The following is a 22438-nucleotide window of genomic DNA, read 5'->3' as shown; positions in this document are numbered from 1 at the left end:
GGTGTGGCAGTGAACATACATGTACTCTGTATTCTGACTTTGTGTGAAATATCAGGTCATGTGCACTTCGAGATAATGATTGTGGCCTGAGCCCAAAACTGCCTCATACTCTTGAAGACAACATATAGTCAATAATTTCTATTATAAGGCAAAGCTTAGATGTGAGAGACAGCTTTGGTAGAACCACTATATGTCTAATCGCATTCCACTCCAAATACCAGGTATGTTTTCTTCATCTTTTGATAAATATTTAGGAGTGTACCTATTAAAAATTCCCACCAAGACAAAATGCTGTTCTTCATATGTTTCTCCTTTGAGAGCAAGAATGGGAGAACACATTGTATGTGTTCATTATTAATCATATACCTGAATGTGATTCTGGATTAGTATGGCTTTCAGCCTGGTGTAAGACTGTACTCAGTTCTGCATAGGTTAGAATACAGCGTTCGCCTGTCATTTGAGAAGAGAGGTGGATTTAAGCAGGGAGCACACAAGTGCTCTGTACCACTTGGAAAGGAGCCTCCTGTGGGGAAAAAGGAAAAGATTTCCAACATCCCTCTGTGTTTCTGTGGTTTTCATTCTCTCCGGCAGGCTAGCCATGGTCTTTGTATGACTTAGTGAGGAGATCGCTGTTGAGCTCCTGGGAATTAAACTTTCTCGCCAGGCAGGAGGGGACCAATACTACAGAGGGATTCCTCAGCTCCTGGATCCCAGGTATATTCCAGCTCCAACCTAGACTGAGAAGAAGGTGGAAAGGATGCTTTTGTCATTGTCTTTACTCTGAATATTTTAACTCTTGTAAATAATTATTTTTTCAAGTATAATGCATTATTTATAGCAAAAGTATGTTGAGCTGTCTGGTTTAGTTGACCAAATCATGTTATATTGCCTACCTAACCTTAATCAGAAAGTAATTGATTATTCATTTACCTGATACCATATACTTCTAAAGTTCTGGAAACAAATACCTGCCTTATAAAATTGAATTAAAATTTTTCTTTCAAGACCCAAGTGCTGCTTTGAGGCAATCAACAATATAACATGAATGACACCAGGCCCCAGTCTCTGTTCTTCGTCAGTCTGCCGGAGCTACAAAAACTCTGTGCCACTACAGTAACACTGAGTTCTCAGATACCGGAAACTGAGACAAGGAATACACAGATAAAGATTTGCAGGTAAAGAGTTTTGAGGGTTATTATTTTCAGAAGCTGTTTGTGGTTGTTATTGAAAGATTTTATTAGCAGTACTGGAGTTAACCGTAATAAAATCAGCAACATTCTTACCAGCAGCAAACAGTATAAAATTGTTCAAGATAGGGGTGGTTTTTTTGTGGGGGACTTGCTGGCTATTGGGGAAAAAACCACATTTCTATTATGTTTTAAATGTCATCGGCTAAAACTAACAAGACCACCTACTTCAAATTGGTAGTTAATAAATAAAATAATAAAAATAATCTGTGTTAATATTAATAATAATAAAATTAATCTGTGTTCACATGCAAAGTTGGAAAGCTTTAGGAACATCTTTTGAGTTATTGTATTGCTTTATGTAGGTTGAGACTGAGTGAAAAGAATACTCGGAAAGCATATGTACACTCCTTAGTGTTCACCAAGTGCTATGTCATTCACTTTAATAGGAGAGCAAAGAAATGAGACATTCTGCCAAAATAAACACTTTTGGAGAGTTCTATGCATGTGCCAAAGGCCTGTAGTCTTTCTAGTCTTTGTCTTAGACCACTGTGGGTGGGTTAAGAGCAAGTAACTTGGACTAGTCCAATATATTATACTGAACCACTGGAAACCAATTAAAAGTGGAATGTATTATGTTTGCAGAAGGTGAGGAAAATAAATTTAAGCTGAGAAAATCAAGTATGGAAAATTATTTTGGAACTTTTTTCTTTTTTTTTTTTTTAATAGACAGTTATTATTCCTGCATCAAGACATCCTTTCTGCACCTGTTATTGGAACACTAAATCAACTTTCAGTTGTAATGGCGGTCAGTATCAGTGTGTAAATAAGTATATGTAGTTACATACTATTAGGATGACCGGAATGCATCTCACTCAAAAGAGAGAAGCAGCAATATGTTTTACTGAGGTAAAATAATAATTTGACAGAGTTCAGTAAGTTTGGTGGAATTTAACAAAGTTTTAACAGTGGTTTGACAAGGTTCAGTAAGTTTGATGACAAGGTTCATCTTATAATTACTGCATGGAACAAACACACAAAGGAAAACTGAGTTAGAATGACTCATACAGAGACCAGAGGTGTGAAGAGTAAAGAGGTTCAGAGTGGACCCCCTTGCTTTCTAAACTCCTTTTTGGAGCCTAGGTGTGGCTGGATCCGATGTTGGTCTCAGACTTGATCACCGGTTCATGTCTAATGGAATTTTCCATACAATGTTTATAATATCTGAGTAGCTACATGGATTAGTAATGCTTCATAGCATGCTATCAGTCATTTACCAAGGATTTGTCATGGATAAGGGATCTTTCTGCCTTGGGTCATGAAGGATCTCTTAGTCTCAGGTAAAGAATCTCTAACCTTGAGAGGCATCCCTGCCTAAGGGAAGAGTCACCTGACATGCAGGCCAGCTGCCTATCAGGGAGAGCTCAAATTGGGCCCATCTTGATTTTAATATTTATAGGGTGAAGTAGTTGGCTGCTAGTCAGTAGTATAGACAAGACAGATGTCTTCAGTTTAGCTCTTATATCTTATTCTGTACTTTGTTTATCTTGTACTTTTGGGTTTTGAAACCACCTTTTGAAATATTCTTCAAGACACATCCACTCCCTTGTACATGAGCCAGGGGCTTTCCAGCTCACAAATTCACCCCAAGGACTTGAGGCCCATTGCTTCTTGGTCAGCCTGAACCAAAGTACAGCTAGGAGTCAAGTGTATCCATCACACGTACATGCATGTTTCTCTAAGAAGTGTTTTCTTTGACGATCAAGGATTATGTCATTTAAAGCAAACTTTTATTTTTGTGCATTAGTAATGTAGACGGCAGCTTATGTCTTCAACTCTTTTGATAAAAGGGCCTTTTCAGATGGTGAACCCTTTGTGGAACAGAATGGACTCGGTAAGATGCCACCCAATTCACGATGAGAGCAGCAGGGGCAGAGTTCTGCAATGTTGTTGTGGGCAGTTGTTTGCTTGCTTGTTAATGTATCTTTCACTGGAAATGAGATTACGCTATGACAAATGCCTGAACTAATTTTGGTTATCATTCTCCTTTAAAGTACAGGATATGGTGTTTGCTTTAACTATTCCTTAGCCTGTTTTTCTTTGACGAAGTCACGGATGGACCAGAATTTAATTTATCGTTTCCTGAAACACCCCTTAATTTCAGACACTTAATTTATTTTTATTTATTTTTTATTTTTAGATACCATTTTACAAATCAGGAATATGCCAAGCCTACATAGAGAAACAAGGAGCTACTGTAAGTGCTGAAAGATGTCACAGTTCTTAAGATTGTTACACTTCTCTGCAATTGCTGTTGCCAGAGATGAGTATTTTTTGTAGAGCATACAATTTGCACTACAGAAGCCAAGTGTCAGGGCAAAAAAGTCTGTCCCATAGATAACATGTCTTTTATGAACCTGGGTATGGTAAGTATACTTTGTCAGAGTCAAAAGTTTTAAGAAGTTCCTAAGCTATTTCACTACATTTCTCTGCTGCAGTGGGATCCTGATCCTGCTCAGGGTCGTTGGGGTTTGACCTCGAGGCAACGACAGACGTGCCCTTCGGGCCAAAGACCTTCAGGTCTCCTGCTGGTGTCACCCCCTCTGCATGTGCTCTGTAGGTTCCACAGGTGGGGGTGTTCAGACAGCTGAACTGTCTCCCCATTCACGTTTGGGGTTTATCCAGCCTGTATAGGACAGTCTCAGAGAAACAAAACAAAAACATAGAGAAGAAATGGAACCCATGAGCTTAACAGCTGATATATTTTTAGACCGTTATGCATATGATTTACTATCTTCTGCTATGCAATGTTTGCGGGGTTTATGAATGTATGTGTGGATGCACTAAAATTGCTGCGTCAAAAAACTGATTGTAGTCAAAGCCAGTAGCTCCCATGATTCATTTGCACAGCCAGTTGGGTGTATTTTTCTTTGTTTCAAGAAGTGTGTCTATCTGGATTAGTAAGACACATACTGTTCAAATATGCTTTCCTTACAAAACTGCTTTATGTTGATACATGTAACTGACCTGTCATTGTCTGATTTTCTAACACCAGCAGATTAGTAGTACGAAGTATATTTAATAACCATGAGCTGCAAGCAGATCCTTGCAGGATCTCATTGGAAACATCCTCCTGGATGTGTGTTAGTTAACTCTTTTTAACCTGTTGTAATTAGTTTATTTTTCTTGACCAATGCTGTCAACAGAAAGCTGTGCAGGACAAGCAAGCAGTAAGGCAAGTCGTACTGCTGGGTGAACAAAGTTATGTTTATCTATTGTTCTTGTGATTGCAAGAAAATGTCTCTGGTCTTGAGTTTGACAGCAGAGTTAATACATGTAAATTTAGGATGTTGTGCCTATTATCTGGAAAGAGATGACTATCTAGTAAAGTACTCCATATAGTCCAATTAGTCTTTTCCCCAAGTCTATTATCAGTGAAAACATTACATGAATTGCAGTGCACCTTACTTCTATGACGCATGAAATCTAAATGCCTACATCAAATATTGTGCTAACTTTCTCTTGTAGCTAAGTAGATGAAAAGTAAAGATGTGTAACATATACTAGGATTTGGCTCCAAGATGCAGTAGCAGTATCTTTGATTAAATTTTGACTGAAGCCTTTAAAAAAAAAATCTGTTAAATTATTAATATATTTTTCTTTTCTCATTGATGTTATTAGCTGGAAGCACCACAAGCAGTTAGTCCAGCCATTCTCCAAACCTGTCTCTCCTACACGCTTACAGCCAGACTTGCACCCAGATGGAACAAGGCTGGTCATCTCTTGGTGCAAGGTATTTGACTCACCTGGGTCAGAGATCAAGCATTTAGTTTTCAGTTCTTTATTGTTGTATTTATTTTCCATAATTTAATTTCCATCATTATTTCTTTTCCACCACTATTTAGTTCATTATATTAAATTATTTCATTCATTTATCCTATGATTTTTTTATTTGACTGCATTTTTATTGTTCCTTTATCCAAGTTCAATGATTCAAGTTAACAATCTGAATAGACATATCATTCACTTTTTCATCTTCTTTCTCATCTTTGAAATAATTATTTCAACTGAACACAACATACCAGATTAATAATTTCCAAACCAAATATTGTTGGACAGTAAATATCTTCTAAAAGTTGGGCCTGTTTATCAGATTCATGCTTTTATTAGTGGCACTTCTGCACGTAGTTTGCATGCTCTTCTAATATAGAAGTGTTTTTCTGTCAGACCATCTCCTTCTAAAAAGCTCTGTCTTTTCAGATGGTACTTCCTTTGCCTGACATCTCTCTACTAACTAACTCCTGTGTAGGATAAATGTGAATTACCAAAGTGTGGAAAAACAGATGTGTTTCAGATACTGTGGTGTGTTCTTATTAAGTACAGCAATTGTATAGATCATTCCAAATATGCATTGAGAAAAGTGTATATGTTATTGTCTTATTTCCGGCCACAATATTAACAGTATCCTGTTTTGGTATCTTCAAAATATATAGTGCTCTGAATCAAATCAACTTATTCAGGAATAGCACCTAGAAGTAGAGGGTTAGATGGTAGCTGGTATAAAACTGATTTAAATGAAAGACATTGACTAACAGCAATGTGACCCTGCTACATGCAGCTTGTCTAATCATGTATGTTGCTAAGGCTGGGCAAAACTGATGATATATGGTAAAATATGTAGTAATACTATACAGATTTGCTTTTGAACCTGAGAAATTTATTAACTGTTAGTCAATTAAAAATAGTTCAATGTATAAATTCCTTACTGGAAGGAAAAAATGATGTATAAATTGCTGTCCACTAATATACTTTCATATATCTTTCTTTTTTTTATAAGAGGTTAATAAATCAGTGAAAAGTTAATTGATAGAGGAGGTTTTCTCTCCTTAAAAGGAACAAACGTTTCAGCATTCATAGCACACACAAACAAAACTGTGTGATTTCTCCTTTTTTTTTTTTTATTGCATTAAGACATTTGACATATCGTTTAGAAAATAATGTCTATTTATTTCATTTATTAAGGTAAAGATTTTTTGTCTCATTCAGGAAGGCAAAATGCTGTTGGTAAGTACAGTGTTTTGTTAATGGTAAACTTGTGAGAGCAAGTCTGTCAAAATACACTTGACGGCAGATGTTGCTCTGTATGTAATAGTTGTCAGCTCAACTACATCTTTGAAAATTTACCCACAAAAAAAGTAATTTTCCTACTGTTAATATACAGCCATAGATTGAAATTTACCATTTAAAAGTTATGATTATTACAATTAAATGCACTTGCCTCAAATTATGTGTCTTGCAAGTGATGTGAAAGTTCCATAAAAACAGATAGGAAAATGAGCTAAAGTGACTGTCCTGTATGTACTACCTTTGCTGTTCACAAAAGTCACAAAGCATGCTGCTTAGCTGTTACAAAAATTGCAAAGTAATATTTTTATTCCACTATAAAAATCAAAGGTTACTTTGGGGGATGTTGGAGCCTAAATTTGTAACAGGGACATATGTTGAGGAATGTAATACATTTAGTCCCTATGCTACAGCTTGCTCAGAGCTGGGTGAATGTTCTGGAGATGTGTCAGTAAATGCTTGCCTTGCTCATATAATCTTTCCTATTGACCACTTCTGGATGTATAATACTGGGCTAGATGACTCAGTACAGCCAATGTTTATAAGACCCACATTGGCTTTGAAAATGGCTGTTTGTGTTTCAAGGATGTGAGTATCAAGCATCCAGTTGCATGGACAGCCATAAGTTCCTAGGGAGGTGTACTGTATGGATGGTGATTCATTATTATTTTAATTTTTCACAGTTAAAATGCACTTAATTTTAATTTCCATGCTGAGGAAGTCTAGCCTTTTGACTTTCAAATGCAGCATTTTGACTAACAATTACTTTAAATAAACATTTGGTTTAGCTTTCCGTCCAATAGATGAACTGTAGTTCAAAACAGGGTTTTGCGCTTTGGTTTTATTTTAGTTATAGACCTCAATGTATCAGAGAGACAGCTTTGCATCAGTGTGGAGCCTTGCTCAATTCGGTTGCCACCCCCTGAGGTATATTTTCTATTTTTGTCTTATTAATCTTTATCTTCTTTTCTGTTAGGTGACTTGCAATTAGCATGATGGGGCTAGAAGTGCTTATTTCTGATTGCATTATGACAGTAATCATATTCATTGAATATCTACATCTGTTTTAAGTGCATAACATCCATATAATATCTATATTGATGCACTCTAGCAAGCATTGTAAAATTGAGATTCTAGTCTAACTAAGAGACCTTTCAAAAAATGCTAGCAGAATATAGTAGTGAAGTGTGTTCATGATTCTAGATTTCCTTCTAGCAGTGTTTTCTAGAAAAGGCATTCACTATCTCACTGTAACACATAGACGGTTTTGAGTAATATCTTAAAAGTAAAGCTACAGGTAAGTTGTCAGCACTATATTTAAAGTTCCTGTATATAATTATTCTGGAATCTGCTTCCTTTTCTATGCAGCTTCCAAAATATTGGAGCAGCTTGGACTATGCTGCTTGTAAGCATAATTAATAAATTGTTTAAGAAATCATGGTTGAGGTTGAAAAATTACCATCCTTTGTGGCAGCCATGTCACCTTTGTTGAATATGTCCATACATACAGGGGTATATTTGTCAGGCTTGCTGGTTTCTTCCAAAATAAGTATTTCTGATCCAAACTCTTCTTTCTTAGAATAGAAGAATAGGATTTCTTCTGTGACCTAGTTGGACAGCATAAACATTAATGCTATCTATAGGAATCCAGTTCCAGAATTACACAAAGCAATGATGGAAGCAATCATGATGTGGCTTCATTATCAGTTTGATCATTTTAATACTACTCTAAAACAGAAATGGCCAGATTTTCTTGTCAGTGAATAAATGCAAACCCTGGTATATCATAGAGAGAGAAAAAGTTTCTCAAATCTCAGTGTTTGATTGATTGGCCTCTACAGTCAAATATTTTCACATTGTGAAAATGTGGGGTGTTTTTTGACTTCTCACAGGGTGAAACTATATGTCCCATTAATTCTGTTGCTTGGATCTTTGCACTTGATTAGGCAAAGTGGCATACACAGTTACTGGACTGTCAAACATGGGTTTCTGATTTGAACTTTAAAAAATGTGCATGGAAGTGAGACGGTTCTTAGTTTGATAAAATTCCTTCTGTACTCTTACTTATTAAAACACTTCAAATAAAGTTTAAATCTCACTGATTTAAATAACCTTTAAACCTTGTACTGACATAACTCTTGGAAGTGTAGGCGGTAATATAAGATAGTGTGCAATCTGATAATGGGAATATCTTCTGAAATGATCAGTCTGTGAGAGCTGATAAAGGAATAATAATGTATAAGCTTCAGTGTATTGTGATACACAATTATTTTGGAAAATTTTAATTTCGTACTGCTGTAGAATTATTTGCAACTAACTTATTTTTTCTATTTTAAGCTGGAAGATTTTGATATTTCAGCAAACACCTTAAAGCTGTTTGACAGCAATGAAAATACAGTTATTCACCAACATTCCATATTAAGTAACTGGTGCTATGTTTTGCCAAGGTAGGAGTCTCTTTACATTTCAGCAGAAACAAACATTTCCTGGAATGTTTCCCATATGAATTGTGAATTTGATACTAGTGATAAGAACACTTTTGTTTTACAGTCTGTTTTACATTCAGGAATCTTTCTTTTTTAGTTTTATGGTCTCAATGTTACAGAAAATGAGAAAAATTAATCAGTGAATCATAAATTACACATTTAAATATTATTTCAATTTTAGTAATCTGCTACATCTGTGATATGCAAGAGAATTAATTTTTCTGAAATATTATTTTAGCAGAAAGTATCAATATAAAGAAAAAACATATTTCCAGCTTTGCCACAAACTACCTCTATTTTCACCTATGATGTTAATCATAAAAATATGAGACATAATGATATATTTGCTTTTGTTCTGCATTCACTGATAGTGAGTATTACAGACAAGAGAAAATTAGACTTGTAGGTGCCAAATTCTTTTCCATACTTCAGGAAATAGTGCTATTGTTCTCTCATAAACTTATGAGCTAAAGGTACTAGTCCTCAAAACATAAAAATAATCCATAAATACTTTCAATGCCAAAAATGATTTGCTTTTTTTCCCCCAAAAAAGTCAAATATATTTTCAGCTGAGTTTTATGACACCCTTTCTAAGCATCCCTTCTTTACCTATGCATAGCATGAAAATGGGTCAGATCATAAACATCAGCCACATAATTCCTCCAGAATCTCCTTTCCGTTCATATAAAGAATTTCAGATACACTGGAAGAATCTGGTAAGAAACAATATACACTGCTTTCATTTTTCCCTCCCTTTTTTTACCTATGGAGTTTGTATTTGTAATACAAGTTTGTGGTTTTTTTTAAGTACGGATATATTCTTCCAGAGGATCTTGAAGAGACAAAAATATACTTCAGTGTTTACTTCAAACCAATAGGGGAAAGGTTCTTTACGTATCCTTTCAGAATATTTTTGTTACGTTTCCTCTACTACACTTCTAGCAAAGGTCTAAATTTTCATTTTTGAATGTGACACATTTTCTTCTTCCATAATTTTGTAGAAGTCAGTAGAGAATTGTTTCACTAGACAAATTGGAACAAAATACTTAGTCAAGTCTCTCTGTCCTAGTATTGTATAATAGTAAGTCAAATAGAACAGCTTCACAGTTTCTGCAAACATGATAATGCCACTCTAAATGGTGATGTAAAAGGAGGAGTTAAATTCCTGTAAGAATATGGCCAACAAAGACTTGTTTTAAAGAGAATTTTCCTGCTAGGAAAGACTAGGCTAAGGATTACTTGTATTGAGTAATCTTTACTGTGGTAGTTTAGTATGGTATAATCATGTTGAAGTCCTGTAACTTTATAAGCTTCAGTCCCTTCAGAAAATAAGTGCTTTTGTTCACCTTTTTGAAAAAGCTTTGGACATGTTCATGCTTTCTTCTCAACGAATATGAATCATAATTATAGACATGTAAAGAAGCTTGTTATGTATCCCTGAACACTTATTCAGGTACCCTTTAAGTTGCATCCGAAGTCAGCCAGTGCAGTATTTCCCTAGAACAGATTCAGAAAATGTGTTGAATTCTTTTCTTTCTGACATGAAGCGTAATCTTTCACATATATGTGGATTTCCAGTAAAGATGACAAGTAAAGCACTTTATGCTACACAGGAACTCTTCAGGGCTCCGGTGCGTGCACCTTTTTTTAATAAACATTAATGGCATGTACTTTGTTCACGGTATGAAGTGGTCTTTATCATATTCAGAACACAGTGAGAGCATAAAACTATGCTTTTCACAACAAACAGCTATCAACTATGTAACTTTTAATTAAAAGTGTAATTAAATATGATATTGCTATTTGCCATTGTTATGTTGTTGTTCACATCACAAATACATTAAAAAATTGGACTTAGTGTTAATTAGTTGATATCAATATTTGCAATTCTGTAGAGCTTATTTTACAGTGGATATCCAGAACTTTCTCACACCTTTTCCATAATAATAACAACAATAAAATTATTATTATTAAATTAAAAAAAAAAAAAACCAAGAAAAATACAAAGTTCTGTGGACTTACACATTTAAAAACACTTAAGCTGTAAGATTTACTCCATGGCTGGTGATGGAAAAGAGGCAAGCAATCAAAACTCCTTTAATTTGAAGTTGCGGCAAAGGCTGAGACTCAAATTTCTTTGGTAGTAGTGTGTGAAAGAAGAAATGAAGTAATTAATTCTGAACAAAGAATAGTGACAGAAATTGCAGAGATTCTAAAATACTATAATCCTCTTTCAGAAAGCAGTTCCTGTTTATGTCTCTTCAGTGATCAAAGCTAGAATGGCTCCTCTTTGTCATCTGCAGTTTTTATAGACATCCAAACTGTCTTTTGCTCAGAATACAGATGCCTTTAGAAGTCTTAAGAGACTAGGAGCCCTGTCAGTCAAACTCTCTGCAGACCCCCTCAAAAGGGGTAGGCATTACCCAGTTGGAAAGCACTAAACCAAGATAATGACTGTAACTTAAATCTTTCCTTCTGAGAAATACGATATTCCAGCATAGTTTATAAACAAAGAACTGGGGGGAGGAGAAGACAAATCTTCATTTATAGTGGCAACAAAACATTGTTTAAAAATATAGTTCATTTTAATTCAAAATAGGAAAATGTATGGTTATATATTGTGATGTACATTGGTTGGTATGATATAGTGATGCATTAGGTGGCACTATCAGACTTTTAAATTCAGTTCATTCAATTTAGCAACTCTTGTTGTATTGCAGGAAATAAAATCTAAGCATATTAAATTGGCTGGTGAGATGGTTTGTGTAGTATCTCTAACGCAGGCTCCTCCAAGGAAACAGACTTTGCCTGGAATTTCTTCACCATGCAGTATGGAAAACAGCCACTGGATGGAGCGTTTGTTCAAAGAGCCAGAAACACACACTTTTCCGAGTAGCCGTAAGGATACAGAAAAGGTTAGCATTGGAGCAACAGAGAAATCAGTGAATAATAGGCAAATACCAGAAGTACCAGAGTTACCAGTTGTGAAATCTTTAGGAATGCCTGTAAATTCAGCCTTTGAACTACCCCCCAAAAAAGTCAGCAAAATTATACCAATTTTCAAAGGAAAGTTGATGCAAATGAATGGAAAGCCCACAAATCAAATGAATGGGAAGAAAAGAGAACATGCTGAAAGACATTCACCAATAAAAATGATGGGTGTTTCACCTTCTATGCTGAGTGTGTGCAAGTCTAGCATAACTCAGGTTTACAAACCTGTTCAAAATATGTCAGTCAAAAATCCTACTCATAGCAGCGTACTTCAGGTAATGAATGCAAAAACATACACGAAACATGGTATACCTGTATTTCGGTGGAAAACAGAGTCTGGTGGACAAATGACTAATTCTGATTTTTCTGATAACTCGGCTTTGGGTGGGAATTCAAGTGAAGTCAACCACAAAAAGGCAAATCCTCCTTCTTTTCTTAAGAATGTTGGGTCAGTGCTTCAGAAATCGAACGTCAATCTGAGTCTGAATACATATCCATCTCCTACTTCCAGTGCAAGAAGAGGAAAAAAGTTTGCAAGTCAAAATACCACGCAAGTTCTTGAGAAACAACACCAGTCAAAGAAAGTACATTTGCAGATTTGTAAATTAGGCAATGAAATGACAAATTCCAGTTTATCACAGCAACAAACAAAGAGATCAAATGAAGGAGTAGAGTTAAATATTCATGAATCTGTCTTAAATGATACAGTGTGCATCTCCAAAAATGAAGAAAATAAAGCAGCATGCCACTCTAAGGTCTCTATTGCTAAGACAATCAGTCATCATTCCAAGTCTAACTTTGAACAGGTAAGGTAAATAACAGGGCTCATTCTCACTGGTTCTCACAAATTCAGTATGTTCTAAAACAATGTTAGGCAATAAAGAGCATGACTTTCATCATGTTCTACCATCATTCTTCATAGAGTTTTTTAAAATTTCTACCATATAAGTTAATGTTTTCTTCCTTCTGCTGCTTTTTTTCTGAAAGGGAAGATGATTTACTGTGTTGTCTGAGATACACACTTTTTTTATTTGGGACTTTTAGGGTGGGATAATTAGTTTTCCTTTCTTTAAGACAGTTTATCAAGATTTGTGTGAGGTTAACATGGTGAAATTTTTGGTGTTCAGTCTGTCTTCATATGAAAACATATTCATGAACAGCTCCTGAAAAGAATCTCTAACCTTAGCAATTGTGTAGTGCTGACTGCAGTGTGTGTAAGGCATTGTGCTGTTAGACAAACATGGAAGTTTTGAAAATACAAGTTTAATTACAATTTCACTAAAAGCACAAGTTGCAACAGGAAAAATTCCTAGTGGGCATAAAGAAAAAAATCTTCAGAGTGAGAATGGTTAAGTACTGGAACAAGTTGCACAAAGAGGTTGTAGAGTTGTTATCCTTTCAGATTCTCAAAACTTAACTGGATGGGGCCTGAAGCAATGTGATCTAACTTTGAATTTAGCTCTGTTTTGAGTAAAAGTTATGATTAGATGACTGCTGGAGGTAATTTACAACCTATATTTCTATGCTTCTGTCTGCATTTCAATAAGATAAATAGCTGAGCTGATTTCAGTGCAATTTTTATGAAGATGATATCCCACAGACTGGGCACATGGATGAAATATGTTGTGCTTATCACTTTTTTCACCTATAAAATGTAATTTGGTAGTTTATTTCAACTTTGTATTATGAGGGCACCTTTTGAAAAAGTAGGTCATTTTAACAAGTAGAAAAATACTGGGTTTTTTTTGCTAATGAAGGTATAAACTTCTATACTTTAAGATGATTACAGGGAACGAGTATCTGACATGTGAAACACTGACCTCAAAACTGACTTCCTCAGTCAAGGAGAGCAACATGGAAGCATCTGTAACAAAAGGTTGTGCCAGAAGAAGACAGGTAAAAGATGCACACACATAGACTCCTTAATCCAGTCTACAAGGACCTAAATTAAGAGATAAAAAGGAATTTTTAATTTTTTTTTTCATTTTAGCATGTTCCAGTTAAAATGGGGAAACCAAGAGATCTTATTGAGCCTGCTCTGGATAAAATTAACCTTAGCCAGGATAAAATTAGCCTTAACTATTGGTTATGTTACTGTACTTCAAGGGTGCATTTAAAATGTTTGTCTTCTGCAAAAGATACTACTAAAATGAAAACATTTAATGATATTACTCAATGTAAATATGTTTCTGAAGCAGATTTTCTGATTCTACAGAAAACAGTTTTATCCTGCCCAATATAACTATGGGCATTCTCAGTGGCTCTGTAAGTATCTCGTCTTAAGTGTTTGAATTCAGCAACGTTCTGTAGAGTTCCAAAAGGTTATTTGTAATTAATTCTGATATTTAAAAGTTATAGTATCTTAGTTATTAACTTAATATATTTAAGTTGTTACGGTATTACTAGATGGGGGCAGCAGCAGCAATTAGTAAGTTCCTAATATGAATTTTATTTTTTTTTTAATACTTTTTCCTCTGGACGCTGCTCTAATGATAGTAGTGTGTACTTTTAAATCCCTCTTCAAAATATTTTTTCATGATTCTTAAATATTGCTTTTACCTACCACTGGGCTACACTTCTGTTTCTAATTATCAGTTCTTTAAAACTCAGTTGTATCTTCCATCTCCTTCTCCTTACAACTACATTCTATACATTTTGACTACCCAGAAATTAGGTCCATTAGAAGGAACAGGTCCCAGGTCTCCAATGCTCAGTACAATTGTATTTTCTCACTTAGATATGTATTATTTCTGCTCATAGCCAACTGAAAATACTGTGCAATAATTCTACAGAATAAGCCAGGTGGAAAAGTTGCACACACTTAAGTCCCTTTTCACCCAGGTTCCCTTGCCTCTTATATTTCATTTCAAGCATGACCATCTGAGGTCTCATTACCCATGCTTGATCTGAAGTGCCTTTGCCTAATCAGATGTTGCAATATATAAACTTACCTTGTCAACATAGTTATTAACTGTTGATTAAGAACTTAAGAGTATGTATCCGTAATTCAGATTCTTCTATTTAATTTGCATTTGTTAACATTATATTTTATGTGTCTTTTTTTTTTTTTTTAATGCTTTTAAAGCCAAATACAAGACAATTCTGTAACACTTTATGGTAATTAAAAGAGCACAGTTTGTGCTATCCATGCAGGTCAGGAAGGGCCAGTAGAGCAGCCTCAGGGGCCTGCAGCAGGAACACACTCATACCCCAGAGCTCAGGCTGCAGCAGGGAAGAGAGGAGTTGGTGTGGGAAACGCCAGCCCAGCTGCTCTGAGCTGGCCTCATCCAACTGCAGCTGGGAAAGGCCCTTCCACCGGGCCACAACTGAGTCACTAGTTCCAGGCCCAGCACCACAATGCTACAGCAGTAGAGTCAGGAGTCAGTCTTACAAAGAAAACGAGAAAAACAGTGACTAAAAATAACTGTGGTTATAAGAATAACAACCCCAGGGGTCTGAGTACTGAAGGGAGACTTCCACCATGATACAAATTAAGTGCTGAAGTCCTTTCCCCACCATGGGGAATGACTCTTCTTGCTGTTCTCTCCTGTCCTAGTCATGAGTCACAAGTGTCCCAGGCCATTCCTCTCTCTCCAGGCAGGCTGAGCCCTGCAAACTACTTTTGGGAAGTGGCAGGAGACAGCAAGTTCTCACTTGCCTGCCGCACTGCCCCTTCAGCATTGCCACTGCTGGAGCCAAGCCAGGTGGATGCACAGCTCTAGGGAAGCTTCAGCTGGAGTCTCAGGAATAGGAGAGGGACTTGTCTATTAACTGGGGTAGGGATGGACTCTCCAATGCTCATTAGTCTGATTCCTCCTCTCTCCAGATTAAAATACAATGGTGCTGACTGGGGACACTGCTAAATACTTCTCTGAAGAGTAAGCCTTTGTCATTATCTCAGGTTTGGACACCAAAGTGATGAGTTGGTTTTGAAAGTCTTGGCTACCAGCATGTAAAAGGCTATTTTCAAAATAGCTCTGGTTTTAGTTATCTACCCACTGTACATATAAACGTACTTTAAATTATATTTATGTTGCAAAATAGAAACTTTTATTAATTACTTCTCATATCATTCAACTAACCATTTCACTCAGAAACAACTTTTTAGTTGAGTTGTTAGCTTAGTATTACTGCTTTGTTTGCTTTACTGTTTTTTGCCTTTTTTGTCTGTTTGTTTGGTTGGTTTTTGTTAACAGAAAGAAGAAGGTTATTTGAAGTTAAAGAAAGCCAAAAGAAGTAAGCCTTCTATTTAGGATGTTCTGGAGTACTGAAAGAAAACTCTGGGTATGCTCATTACAAATTTTAAATCTTTTTCTTTATTAAAATAATATCACATGTCTGTAATAGTGCCTACTTTTGGATCATTATAATGATAGCAGCTGTCTCCAAAGGAATCACTTTACTAAAAAATGGCTTCTAGAGCAAAATAACAAGGTAACAGAAACTAAGATTCTTGGTTTTATTGGATACTAGCAAATAAAGCTTTCGGGGTTTTTTGTAAAACAAGCAATGTTAAATACAAAGGCATCTTGTACTTAGTAGAACTTAGAATTTGGCTTAAATTTGTATTTTGATTGGCTTATTTTCTTTCAGACTAAAATAAACCTGGTTTTTGTGCTGCTGAGTTTCATTTGAATCTGAGCTGAAGTTAAAACCATAAACCATTGAAGTGAAGCTCTGTGTATTATTTTATATCATTACATGAATGAGGTGGCTAAATGCTTTTGTGGTGCTAAGATCTAGTCCAAGGACAAAATGGTCCTTCATACAAAATGAATACATTTAATTTTGTGAACAGATATTTCAACCCACATCGTGGGTGGTTGTTGCTAATAGTCTTGCAGGATAGAACAAGCTTTTCCTTTGAATATTCCTTTGGATATTAAGGATACATATAGCATATGAAACCTACCAGTTTTATTGAGCTAATGCCTATCCAAGTTATCAGTACTAAAGCATGCAGGAAAGAGTAGCCTGTACAGTTAACTACTTCAGAGATAAATAGAAGTATATTTATTCAAAAGAAAATATTGATGTAAGCAAGATGGCCACACAGACACGACAGCACAAAAATGTATATTATACAAAACAAATAGAAAATCATAGCAATAAAGAACCAAAATATACACTGTGCATCTTTTAATCTGGCTTTTGGCTTCAACATAAGTGATAAGTAACCAAATTCGCATTTTGTCTCAGAGATTCGCTTTATGTCTTTCCTTTCTTTATGTAGATAAATTTCCTCCAGTGAACATATATATCAATTGTCTGCTTTCCCTAAAGAAAGTCCATTGTATGGATGGAAGCTCTGCATATAGGGCCTTCATATCCTATTCTTGCTTCTAGCATTTTATCTCTCCTGCTTCAAGCCAGGCAGTTCAGGCATGGTCCTTCTTCAGAGGTGATCTGTTTTAGCAATTCAGCATAGGTATCTGTAGGTCCAAAGTCTGTGACTTTCACTCACTGATGAACAGGAATGGTGTCTCTCAGAATGGTCAGAACTTTACTTTTTTTTACCTAAATAAAAAAATCTAATTTTCTTTCTTATTTATGAGTTAAATGCCACAGGATCAAGTTGATCGTGGTAGGTGATGCTTAAACCCTAGAGAGGAAACAGCATCTTCCATAAAGTATTTAAAATATGATTTCTAAGAAGCCCATTGGTATGGGTTCTTCATTGGTGTTGATGATTTAAAAAGAAAACTAGAGCTAAAATAACTTCTGCTATTGGACCAGTGCCTACAATTTTGATTCTGAAAAGCTGTGCTCTGAATTTCTTTATTATGTATTACTACACATGCATTCGGAGTACATGTTTTCATTTGAACACTTGAGAATTACTTGTAAGTTTTCAAATTTACTGTGTAACAAGATTTATGGGTGAGAAGGTCCTACAATGGAATTCAATGATGTAGTCAACAGGAAAGACTTGGATCTATAATTCATGACAATAAAAACATTTTTTTTATAATTATCTTGCAAAAAGGGTCAGTTTTTATGACTAACATGCCAAGTTGCACAGCCTCTTTACTTGTTCAGGAAATCACAGCATAATCCTAATTTTTTTCCTTGTTTTGCTGGTGAAAATAGTGGGTATGTTAATAAAGCAATGTGAGAGAAGTATTTAACATTTTAAGAAATTGGACTTTTGATTTTAATACTAAAACATTCTAATTCATTCTCTGGGGAAGGACTTGGGCTTTTCTTTGGCATAAAAGGAGTAGCTAGATATTAAGCATGAGTTTGAGATAGCCCCTTCCTGCCCCCATATTTAGGGGTCTGGACTATGCTGGGTACTTTGTTCTTTTTCAAGGCCATATAGATTGGGCCAGTGGAACTTCCAAGGCCGCTGAGGTGCCCAGCCCATGGGGTGGGGGCAGGATATCTGCTGCTGAGTGAGCTCTGTAGAGTCTGTTGGGTATGTCTACTAGATTTCCATTTAATTTAATAGGAGTTTTGACATCTAACACATATGTAGAGAGCTAAATGTCTAAATCTGGAGCTCAAAACCATCCCAAGAGTCAGGCTTGAATAGTTATTCAGTTTAAATAAAGATCTGCATGATTACAGAGTTTTCAGAAGAGATTTATAGATTCTTTTTAAGCTATTTTATATTTGCTGTCAAATTAAAAAAAGTCTCCATGCTTAGTCATTTATTAATGGAAGTCATCCTATCATTTTCAAGGTCAAAAACTACTATGAAAGGGAAGTTTGGCTTCTAAGACCAATCATAAGAGCAGAGCTTCTAAAGGAGAGAATATGCTAGTACAGAAAGATGTTTTAAAAGAAAGATTTGCATCATTACAAATGTTGGTGCTAGAACAGACATATTCAAAATAGCAGCGCTGAAGTCCCCAAGCCTTTTCCACTGGTCTGCATAACTCTTCCTATTGCTCTGCTCCTGTGTTGTCATATGATACTGACCTTTGGTTTTAGTTGCCAAAACTCATTTGGCAAATGAGAAGATACAAATTCATCTCATATAGTAATAATAGTATTATTTTACATGAAAGTAATTGCTGCCATTACTGTAAAGATGTTGTATGAACAAAAGCTGAAGGCAGGGGATCCACACAACTGGAATTAAGTAAAATTTCTCAGCAGTTTTGCATATAAGGGCTAGAGATCTATTGGACTGTTTCTTCTAAAAGGTGGATTGGCCCAAGCCAACATTTAGGAATTTCTCTTCTGATTAGAAGGCTGTGGTACAGAAATTTCAACAGTCATCTTTCAAATGCTTTCTTGATGTGAAATATTAGGCCAAAATAATACCTTTTAAGCTATCATATAAATATAATAGCTTGAGCTGGTTTTATGAAGAAACAGTTTTAACTTAAATTTGAAAATATTTGTGTGGAAATTGTATGTGGTGAAAATATTTGGGTTTTCATTGAAAAGGGATTCTGAAAATGTTTAGTCTTTCAATGAAAAAGCAATTCCTTTTATGATGGGGGAAAATTCATTTCCTATTCAAATCTAGTAGCAGAAATAACCTTTGGACTGTGTACCATATTAGGTTGTTGGTACCTAAATACCTGAGACATACTCCAAAAAATAGATGCTATCATAACATTATTGCTATTATCCTATCCATTTGTCATTGCTGCAGGACTGTTCCAGGTTAGGGTTAATCTAATTTACTGCATGGTTGACCATTTAAAAATGCTAAAGAACAATTTCTTAAGATTCTGTCTCTTGCTTTCTTGTAGAGTTAAGAGTATGGCTTGGCTACCTGATCTCAGCTGGTTAAGAAGGTGTGAATAGACTTCTGCAATCAAAGTGCCTTCTTCCAGCACTACAACTGATTGTAATATTTTGAGGGTTTTAAATTTAAAACCCCAGACCTAAGAGGAAGGATGAAGATTTAAGATACCATAGATTTGTCAAAAGAGAGAATTCTTTCTTTTTCTGTATAAAAATGCAAACATTTAACTTGAAAGCCCTAAATCCAAACTTCATAAACAGACTGCAAATACAAATGTGGAAGTACAGCAACTTTTGTTTGCATATTAACCATACAATCCTGAGCTGTCTTTTGGTTTCTTTTGTGATCTAAGCTTCTTCTATGTTTTCCTCCATTCAGGTTCCCAAGAGGGCATTAACATACTTGAGGATCTCTGAGCTTTGTGAATTTTGCTATGTTTATTTCACATCACTGGTACCTGTTTCTGGATGAAAACCTGAGGGTTAAATACATACAGTCAAGTGAATAACAGCTTTTCCACACAGTTTAATAAGCCTCTAATGAATTTGAAAATTTAGCTAATTGCTTAGTTTTTGAATCACATTATGTCTGTCCTAGTACTTGCTTACACACTTAATCATTCTTCCAAGTTATTTTGAAGTTTCAAGTCTGTCTTTTTGTGATATAATTATATCTAATTCTTTGCTACAATGTCTGGTCCTCTTTGTTTCATCAGTAAAACATTCCTAAATAACTTTTCCTTGTCAGGTCTGATGCTTAGAAAATAAACAGTACATTTTTTCTTAGGGGAATAATCTGGAGGCTGGATTTGATTCAAGCTTCTTTAATTCTTGTTATAATTTTAAACGAATTTCCATTTTCAGAAATGAAACTGCTCTGTAAAAGATTTTTTTAAGTCTAATTGATAACGCCATTCTTCAGCAGTTCATGCAGAATGTGTATAGTTGCCCTTGGAGTAATTTTATCAGCATAAATGTATCTTCAGTGACTTACTTGAAGGTGTAGTTACAAATATATACATATATGCAATTGTTGCCCCATAATCGCTGTTTTTAAGTGAGTATTATCGTGTTACCTGGAAAATAAGAATCAAATGACACACTAGCTCTTAAACTCAAATGATATAAAACTTTAGTTAAACACTTGCTTTGGATATATATTTGCAAAACTTTTTTCCTAAAGGAATTGGTACAATGGAACTTTACGTGCTTTATGAAAACCTTTTTAGGTTTATATTGCTATAGCTGTATTTTTATTTACCTCATTTTCCAAAGCAAGATTTTGCCCTACTACAATGACAACTTTTGGTTTGTTTTGTTTTTTTCTTGAATGCTGACTGTTAACATAGCTCTAATTTAGTGGTGCCAGTGTTTAAAAGGAAGTGGGCACTTCAACAACATGTAACTTTCTCATACATAATATAAAAAAAATACAAAACAACACAAGTATTACAAAAATTAAAGCAATATGCTCAGCAAGAACTCAAATTATACTTACATTTTGTCTGGACATTGGTATACAAAGCTACTTTTCAAATGCTGTGGATTAGTTATTCTTTCATAGGTTTGACTATAGGTAATTGATCTTTTTCTTGTCTTACAGTACGAAAAAGCCTGTAGAGCAGTTGCATTTCTATTACGCTATATAAATTAATGCTTCATCTGATATCTTTCCTATTGTTGCTTTTTAAATGCCTCCGGTTGCCAGCATTTGCCTTGTATTATAATAGAAGTCATTTTGCATTGTCCTTGCATTTTCAAATGTTTACATCATTTTGTGTTATCTATTATAATACTCAAAATACAGAAAATTTAATTATTGCAGATCCAATTTCTTCCATTTAAAATAAACTATTGAACTACTCATTTGTGCTAAATTGCCAAATACTTCCTAGTCTATGCTGTAAGGGAGGACCCTGTTATTCAACCCCACCCACCCACTCCTTGTAAATGTGTAGTAAGGTGTTGATAGTGAGTGGAAACATGCTGGGTGCAGGAGTGGTGCTGGAAATGCCACTAATGCGGAGGAAGAATTAGTGCTGTGGCTGCCTGTGGAGGATTTGGCGATGCTGAAGGGACCTTCAGTCCTGCCTTACCCTTCACTGTTTATATGGAGGGGTTGTAAGAGCCCATCTCAGTTTCTCCTTTTAACTAGTTCTTACTAACTGGGCAAAATACTCTCGCTTCTGGCAGGTACATGAGCTGTCAACGCACAGGAGGCCTCAATGTCTAGGATCGCCTGGAGCCTCCACTTGTGGTGTCTGCAGGCTTGATTCCTCAAGATTAAAGGAACAGACCCCTCCACCTGCCCCAAAATATATAGATGTACATCAGGAACGAGTGGAAATGTAAAAGGTTAAAACAATCCCCAGGTGTGAGAAACTGGTAAGAGGTCAACTGGCAGAAGATAATCACCTGCCCTTTGATGCCTGCTGGGTTTCATAGTGTTTTATAGCTTTTTCATCAGTTTTCAAATCAACTGATTCTGTGTCTAAATCCATTCAGATTTATATTTGCGAAAGCTTTCTCTGGCCACTGTGTTAGAGGATTCAGACAGCTCCAGTTGAAGTATTTGTAATGAGTTCACATTATTTAGTAAATACACACTTCCAGAGACTGCTCTTTTCTCATGTGTTTTCATAAGCTGACAGTGTTCTTTTCCTCCCTAGTCTTCCCAGATGTAAGCCAGAGGGATTTCTTATATACTTTAAATTGGCATATGCTCAAGCACTCTATCAAATCTGAACTTAGGTGTTTACAAATTATTTTATAGGTGCTTATAACAGCAGGGAAGCTTGCTGTTTAGTTCTTTCGGTGCCAGTTTCATACCAGCTTGTGGTTAATAGTTGGTTTAAAAATAGTCAGATTAAGACCTCTAAAAGCACTATGTCACTATATCACAAAGTAGTTTAGCAAATACAGCAATTTAAGGACTTTGGGCTGCAT

At 35.5% G+C, this 22438-nt stretch overlaps 1 protein-coding gene across 1 annotated transcript; it reads left to right on the top strand.

The window, feature by feature from the left end:
* The first annotated feature begins 1041 nt into the window (after window positions 1-1041).
* C3H18orf63 (chromosome 3 C18orf63 homolog) lies at window positions 1042-16041 on the top strand. Its single transcript, XM_075024289.1, has 13 exons — window positions 1042-1175; window positions 1917-1995; window positions 3388-3444; window positions 4869-4980; window positions 6210-6251; window positions 7162-7238; window positions 8649-8758; window positions 9417-9513; window positions 9606-9691; window positions 10251-10428; window positions 11518-12594; window positions 13568-13684; window positions 15985-16041. Exons 1-13 carry the CDS (start codon window positions 1042-1044, stop codon window positions 16039-16041), a joined length of 2223 nt encoding a protein of 740 aa, XP_074880390.1.
* Window positions 16042-22438: the final 6397 nt, after the last annotated feature.

This window comes from Buteo buteo, chromosome 3, assembly GCF_964188355.1.
Source record: "Buteo buteo chromosome 3, bButBut1.hap1.1, whole genome shotgun sequence".
In the NCBI taxonomy this organism is placed as follows: domain Eukaryota; kingdom Metazoa; phylum Chordata; class Aves; order Accipitriformes; family Accipitridae; genus Buteo; species Buteo buteo.
The sequence above is the reverse complement of the archived record's forward strand: the minus strand, read 5'-3'. Positions and strand labels throughout refer to the sequence as shown.